General features: G+C 38.5%; 1 protein-coding gene across 1 annotated transcript; it reads right to left on the bottom strand.

The window, feature by feature from the left end:
* Window positions 1-1,875: 1,875 nt before the first annotated feature.
* Window positions 1,876-7,482, bottom strand: LOC115164279 (caspase-3). Its single transcript, XM_029716591.1, has 7 exons — window positions 7,360-7,482; window positions 6,764-6,852; window positions 4,754-4,902; window positions 4,519-4,647; window positions 4,135-4,310; window positions 3,868-3,982; window positions 1,876-3,284 (listed from the first exon to the last, which is right to left on the bottom strand). Exons 2-7 carry the CDS (start codon window positions 6,802-6,804, stop codon window positions 3,055-3,057), a joined length of 840 nt encoding a protein of 279 aa, XP_029572451.1. The 5' UTR covers window positions 6,805-6,852; window positions 7,360-7,482; the 3' UTR covers window positions 1,876-3,054.
* Between the last annotated feature and the right edge of the window lie 266 nt (window positions 7,483-7,748).

The raw sequence follows: 7,748 nt of genomic DNA, 5'->3' as shown, positions 1-7,748 counted from the left end.
ATTTAATTCACTTAGCTAGCAATCTATACAGAATGTAAAGTTGGCTAGCTAGCTCATTTAGCAGCTCATTTGAGTTAGCTAGTTATCTAATGATACATTTTTTTTTTTTTTACATTTTCAAAATGTATTTACTTACTTGAATAGGTTCTCCCAGCCAAACAGAGCAGCAAAGTTTGTTTGTTACCAGAGCGTTTTAGAGCATATTACTATTTAACTATTTACCCATTTAATAACCAGACCGTCATACAAACTTGCTATGCTGAATTCTTGACGCACAATCGAACATGCTGCTATATGCTGCCAGCATACCCACAAGCAAGTCACAATGGGCGGCCTAAGTGGCACTCGGCAATTTACCGCTTGCTAGGGAACATGCCACGCCACCCGCACTCTCCGCTCCTTACCACTTTCCTCCATTGAAAATGAATGGGAAGCAGTGTTTCACCGCGCGGAACCACGTGTAGTGTACACGGGACATCAAAAGGCAAACTCCAACTAACTAGTTTCAATGTATGGAATCGCTTGGTAAATTTAGGTAAACTTCCCCATTAACTAACGTGCTAATCAGTCAGATCCTCTGAAGACAGGGATGCTCTACGTTTTATTTGAACAGGTTCAGGACCGGAGCACACGCCTACATATCCTCCTCCTCGTATTAACAAGCAATAATTGGAGGACATGTGTTCTCAGTCAACTTACCTGGTTAAATAAGTAGTGGTTTCTTTGCAGCAATTTGACCATGAATGTCTGATTCAAGCAGTCTCCTCTGAACAGTTTGTGGAGATGTGTCTGTTACTTGAAATCTGTGAAGCATTTATTTGGGCAGCAATTTCTGAGGTGCAGATAACTCTAATGAACTTATCCTCTGCAGCAGAGGTAACTCTGGGTCTTCCATTTCTGTGTCGGTCCTCATGAGAGCCAGTTTCATCATAGCGTTTGATTGTTTTTGCGACTGCACTTGAAACTTGCAAAGTTCTTGAAGTTTTCCGGATTGACTGACCTTCATGTCTTAAAGTAATGATGGCCTGTCGTTTCTCTTTGCTTATTTGATATGTTCTTGCCATAATATGGACTTGGTATTTTTACCACCCCTACCTTGTCACAACACAACTGATTGGCTCAAACACATTAAGGAAAGAAATTCCACAAATTAACTTTTAACAACACACCTGTTAATTGAAATGAATTCCAGGTGACTATCTCATGAAGCTGGTTGAGAGAATGCCAAGCATGTGCAAATCTGTCATTAAGGCAAAGGTTGGCTACTTTGAAGAATCTCAAATATATCTTAAATTGTTTAACACATTTTTCATTACTACATGATTCCATGTGTTATTTCATAGTGTTGATGTCCTCACTATTATTCTACCGTCACGTACGTTTGTAGAAACGGACCAAGGCGCAGCGTGAGTAGCGTTCCACATCTTTATTAGAAAGTGAAACTTAACAAAATACAAAAACAATAAAGAATAAACGAAACATGACGACAATGCAACTACACATAAACAATATCCCATAACCCACAGGTGGAAACAATTCTACTTAAGTATGATCCCCAATTAGAGACAACGATAACCAGCTGCCTCTAATTGGGAATCATACAAAACACCAACATAGAAAAAAGAAACTAGAACCCCACATAGAAAATATAAACTAGACTAACCCCCCCCCAGTCACGCCCTGACCTACTCTACCATAGGAAAAAAAAAGCTTTCTATGGTCAGGACGTGACATCTACAATGTTGAAAATAGTACAAATAAAGAAAAACCCTGGAATGAGTAGGTGTGTCCAAATTTTTGACTGGTACTGTATATATTTATTAAAATCCCATTCACAGAAATGTGAATGTGGAAAATAATAGGATAACAATTGAATCAAGGATAAAAGCTAGTTTATTCAAGTGAATGAAAAAAACAAACCATCCCACAGTTATCATTTCTAAAAAGACATGGCACATTTTTCAATACTTTTAAAGCCCGAGTGATTGATTCATTACATTATTGCTATCTGAAAGCGTGTTTCCCTTTATACCCGATAATTCAGAACCAATACAGGAACAACAAATCAATAGCAAGTATAAATATTGCATAATCGCTGCTTAATGCCTGCCTTCCTCCATTACAAATGCATTCTCTTTGGTCCAACATCATGCCTTTTAGGCCTCCGAGTCCAAGGTAAATCGAATCAAACCTTTAGCTTTCTCTTTAAGAATTAAACCAAACAGAATACAAGTATTTAAATTTGTATCCACTTAGAAGTAGTGCTGAGCGATTAGTGCTTTTTGAGGTCGGTTCGGTTTCATTTCAATTCTTAAACAATAATCCCGGTTTTCGATTTCGATAATACATTAAATGCATTATGTGGGTTGAATGCGGTAACACAGAATAAAACAATCATTAAAAGTCCAATGATGGTAGTGACTGCCCATAACTGCTTATCACTTATTAACCATCATTTATTCACATTACTTAAAAAAAATATTTGAGTTGTGTATATTACATTTGTTTTATTTTGATTATTTTTTGTTTTATTATTTTATGACAATTAAAAAATATATATTAGTCAACCTCTCTATAGAGCTTCTGCTTATGCTGTCTGAGAAAATCACAATTTTAGTAGTTCTTCAAAGTAAATAAGGCATACTTTTGTAGCTGCTGAATACCAATCACTTAGATAATGTATTTTCAGACAGATACCTTGCGAAGCAACTGCTCTCTATCCCTCTCGATCGCGCGTTCTTCTGTCTCAAGTAGGATTATGGTCATGGTAGTTAATTACCACGTTTTCTGCACTAAACAATGTAAAATATTGTCCGGTTGAAAACTACAACTCCCTACTACATTGCAGTTCGGGCTTGATCTGGTTTATCTCTAGAGAAAATGTGCATAAAGGGAATTAAAAATATTGAACCGACATTGGTCAATTGGTCATTTAGAAATGTTGTTTAATTGCTCAGCACTACTTAGAAGTCCAGTAAACATTGTGCACATAGTTAAAACGGTCCCACAGGATACACAATCAAGTCATAGTAATGTCTAGACAACAATATCAAATCAATGTGGAAAGTAGAGATCTTTGGTCAACATAGACACAATGCAAGGGATCTGCTTTTTGGCAGTAAAGCCAGGCATGTTGGAGACAGACTCGAAGTCAAGTGCCACCATGTGGTTGACACGTGTCATGATCTGCATGATCTCCAGCTGTTGGCCGTACCTTTGTAACATCTCACAGAGGGCCTGCACGAACCAGGAGCCCTTCTGGGTGTTCCTCCAGGAGTAGTAGCCTATGGGGAGGCACGGACGTCACAAACCAATCAGACCAACCAATCACTGTAGTAATGTTGTACATTGCTACAACCTCTCTAAAGCACATACAGTGGTACATGGTCGTTTTTGTACATGGTACAGTGCAATTACCATACAAGTATATATTGCTATAGTAGTAGGCTTATAGTCTACTGTCATACATGTTTGCAGTTTGTGTGTAAAAGTTATAACATATATCAGTTGTAAGTACTATGTAACATACCAATGTACCATGTAAATGTAACATATGTAGTATGCATGACTGCAGACGTTTTTGTCTCAATACCAAATAATTTCTTGGAAACAATTAAGTAACTTACTGCGATTGTTTTCGATTAAAATGGTGATGTCACTAGGCTGGCAAAATTCTATCCACCAAAACTTTTCAAACAGCTCTTACACTAAAAAGGGCATTATGATTTTCACAATTTCACAGTTACTACAACCTAAGTGTGGAAATAAATATTTACAAAATCATGTTTTTGACTGCCATGGGCCTTTAAAGTATATCAAAGTGGGGCATTAATAAAACAGGGTTAATTAATAAACAGGGTTTATTACCTGGGGCTGTAGAATAAGCGTAGAGAAAGTCTGCCTCAACAGGAATCCTCTCTGTAGTGTCATCAGCAACGGCGTCTGTCTCTATGCCACCATCCAGGTTATCGCCACGGCACGCCTACTCACCAGGTCCACAGGAAGGATCAGGGGTTAAGGGTCAGGGGAAGATAGTCTACTCTTAGCAATGTACCACTGAATATCAGTCATGCAAATACATGTTCATCACTTCAGTACAGAAATTTTGAGCAGGCAGCTAAAACCTTACAGTACCTGGATGAAGAAGAGTTTGGGCTTGCCCACCAGCGTTTTGCAGCGGTCGCCCCTAAAGAGGCCAGTGAGCTTCTTGAGTTCTACATTGCCATCTGTGCCATAGAAGAACCCCTCTTCTCCATGGCTCAGCATCACACACACAAAGGAGGCCGACTGGCTGTGGTCGTCTTGAGACACTGAAAATGTCACACACGCGCACACAGTGGCTCTTGAAGTCAATCAAACTTAACATTAAAAAGAGATTTCCAGATTTGCCAGATGTCACATCACTACTACCAACACTAGTGCAACTTATTTGTAGACAATCAGAAAGAAACTTCTCAAATGACTCCACAAAGAAAGACAATCTAACTCGGACACTCACATCACAACTGCTGAGCTTACCTTTGGAAAGCAGCTGTTGTATCTGTTGCACAGTCTGGTCATTGGCAACCTTCACTTTGTACCCCAAACTCGAGAACACTTTGATCGCATGTCCTGCATCCACGTCTGTTCCATTGCGAAAGCTCATTCCTTAAAGGGAAATAACCAATGAAGTGTATATAAAAAAAATCGGACATACCATCATAACCTGAACAAGTGAAATGGACAAAAATACATCGTACAAACTTAGGCCTACCTGTTTGCTTGTCAAAGTTCTTGTTGTTGATGATGACACACTGACCAAGGCTGGGGTAGTTCATCTTATATGTGTACATGTCAGCCGGAGGCTTAGCGTCTACTTCAGGATTCTCTGTCGTAAACCTTTGCACTGAGGGACTGCCCAGCCTGGAGCAAAAGGAAAAAGTTCCTTTTAACACTGAATCGGCTGCGGCACAGTGGGCGGACAATAACACATTGCAGGAGTCCTTGCAGAGTGATTAAAACGTCTACATGCACTTTTCACTGTCCATGTTAAACTGGCTCCACAGGTACATTGAAAATGCATGTTGTTTGGCTGACATGCTTGAAGGCGCAATGACAGCAGGTTTTGGCTTATGATCAGACACGCAATGTCACATTGCATTCTAATCCAGCTGAGAGAATAATTTGTCCAACATTATTCAGGGATAACATGATGTTAAAAGATGCATTCACAGAATGTGACAGCTGATAGAACTATGTAAAAAGAGGCTCACTCGCCCAGTGCATGCCACCCAAATGGGTATCTAAATAAAAAATCAGAGTGCAAACTAATAGAATAAAATACAGTGCCTTCAAAAACTATTCGCACCCCTTGATCTTTTCCAGGTTTTGTTGTGTTACAGCATGAATTTAAAATACATTGAATTGAGATGTTTTGTCACTGGTCTACACACAATACCCAATAATGTCAAAATGGTATGATGTTTTTCAAAATGTTTACAAATTAATAAAATATGAAAAGCAGAAATGTCTTGAGTCAATAAGTATTCAAAACATTTGCTTAACAAGTCACATAAGTTGCATGGACTTACTATGTGCAGTAATAGTGTTTAACATGATTTTTAATGACTGCCTCATCTCTTTACCCCACACATACAATTATCTGTAAGGTCCCTCAGTCGAGCAGTACATTTCAAACACAGATTCAACCACAAAGACCAGGGAGGTTTTTCTAATGCCTTGCAAAGGGCACCTATTGGTAGATGGGTAAAAAAAAAGCAGACATTGAATATCCCTTTGAGCATGGTGAAGTTATTAATTACACTTTACATGGTGTATCAATACACCCTTTCACTACAAAGATACAGTCATCCTTCCTAACTCATTTGCCAGAGAGGAAGGAAACTGCTTAGGGATTTCACCATGAGGCCAATGGCTGTGATGAGAGAAAACTGAGGATTGATCAAAAACATTGGTAACTACTCCACAATACTGACATAATTGACAGAGTGAAAAGAAGGAAGTCTGTACTGAATACAAAATACTTACAAAACATGCTTCCTGTTTGCAACAAGGCAAAAAAGTAATATTGCAAAAAATGGAGCAAAGCAATTCACTTTTTGTCCTGAATACAAAGTGTTATATTTGGGGCAAATCCAACACAACACATAACTGAGTACCACTCTCCATATCTTCAATCTTAGTGGTGGCTGCATCATGTTATCGGTATGCTTGTAACGTTAAGGACTGGGGAGTTTTTCAGGATAAAAAATAAATGGAATGGAGCTAAGCACAGGCAAAATCCTAGAGGAAAACCTGGTTCATTCTGCTTTCCACCAGACACTGGGAGAAAAATTCACAAAATCTAAAGTGGAGTTACTTACCAAGAAGACAGTGAATGTTCCTGAAAATCTATGGTAAGACCTGCAAATTGTTGTCTAGCAATTATCATCAACCAATTTGACAGATCTTGAAGAATTTTGAAAATAATAATAGGCAAATGTTGCACAATCCAGGTGTGGAAAGTTCTTAAGATGTAGCCAGAAGGATTCACAGCTGTATTCGCTGCTAAAGGTGCTTCTACAACGTATTGACTCAGGGATGTGAATACATATGTAAATACATATTGGATATTTCTGTATTTAATTTTCAGTAAATTTGCAAACATAAAAAATAAATGTTTCATTGTCATTTCGGAGCATTGTGTGTAGATGGGTGACAAAAATGCCCACCCTCTATTCTTTGGGTAGCTGAAAGGGTTGACATGAGAAATGCATTGCCTTACCCTTGTGCAGCTATCCCTTTGGCATCCACCAAATCAGACATGGTATCAGTCTCAGTAGCGCAATCACTCTTACAACATTTATAGTTGTACTGAAAGAGAAAATAAGAAGTTAATAATCACACACACACACACACACACACACACGTTCCAAAGTTGAATCCTCACAGGAGCCAAGCCATAATCTAAGTCAACTAAATAAGTTAACCTGCTATCAACTGTGGTTCAATAGTGAATGTAGCTAGCCATTTCTTTTTACAGTAGTACTGTTAGATATTATGACATGTAACACCAGCTAAATAACTAGCTAGTATGCTAACGTTAATAGCTAGCTAACGTTAGTACGTTAGTTACCAAAGTCTGTGTAGCTAACTTGTAGTAACTTTCAGTTAGCTAGCTAGCTACTCTTATCAAATTTAGCTGGGACTGTTACGGTAGCTAGTATATATATATATATATAACGTTACAAAGTAGCAGAAACGTCGTAAGTTAATGTTAACGTTACCAATTTGAAAGTGAAACGTTTCCTGTTCTTGTGTATATTACAGTACATTACATAAGGTATCAATGAAAGGTGTAAAATCTTTAAACATAATTACTTTGCATTAAGGCGTTGAAATACACCGGCGAGGGAGTCAACGTGAAGATTTCTCCGCAACTAAACAAGGTTATCTGATACTTGTTCATGTGTTGTCAACGAAAAACATAGCTTACGCGTCATTGTGCAAAGCAGCCAATCAAACACCGTAGTTTATTTCCTGTGTGGACGTCATAAAGGACACACCTTGACCAAAGCCGATCTTAACGTTTCCAGAATGGTGTGACTTTCCTGAGAATGAGGCAGGCAGGTAAAGACAAGCGAAAGATGGCGGAAGCGGATGAGGGGGTTTTGAATACAATGGCGGTAGAATCAAGGAGAATTGGAGTATTGTCCAAAAGAGTGGAAAACGTTGCAAAATAGTGTACAGTGATGAGAATGACCTTTCGT

Source organism: Salmo trutta, chromosome 27 (genome assembly GCF_901001165.1).
Source record: "Salmo trutta chromosome 27, fSalTru1.1, whole genome shotgun sequence".
Lineage (NCBI taxonomy): Eukaryota > Metazoa > Chordata > Actinopteri > Salmoniformes > Salmonidae > Salmo > Salmo trutta.
This window is presented reverse-complemented; position numbering and strand designations above follow the sequence as displayed.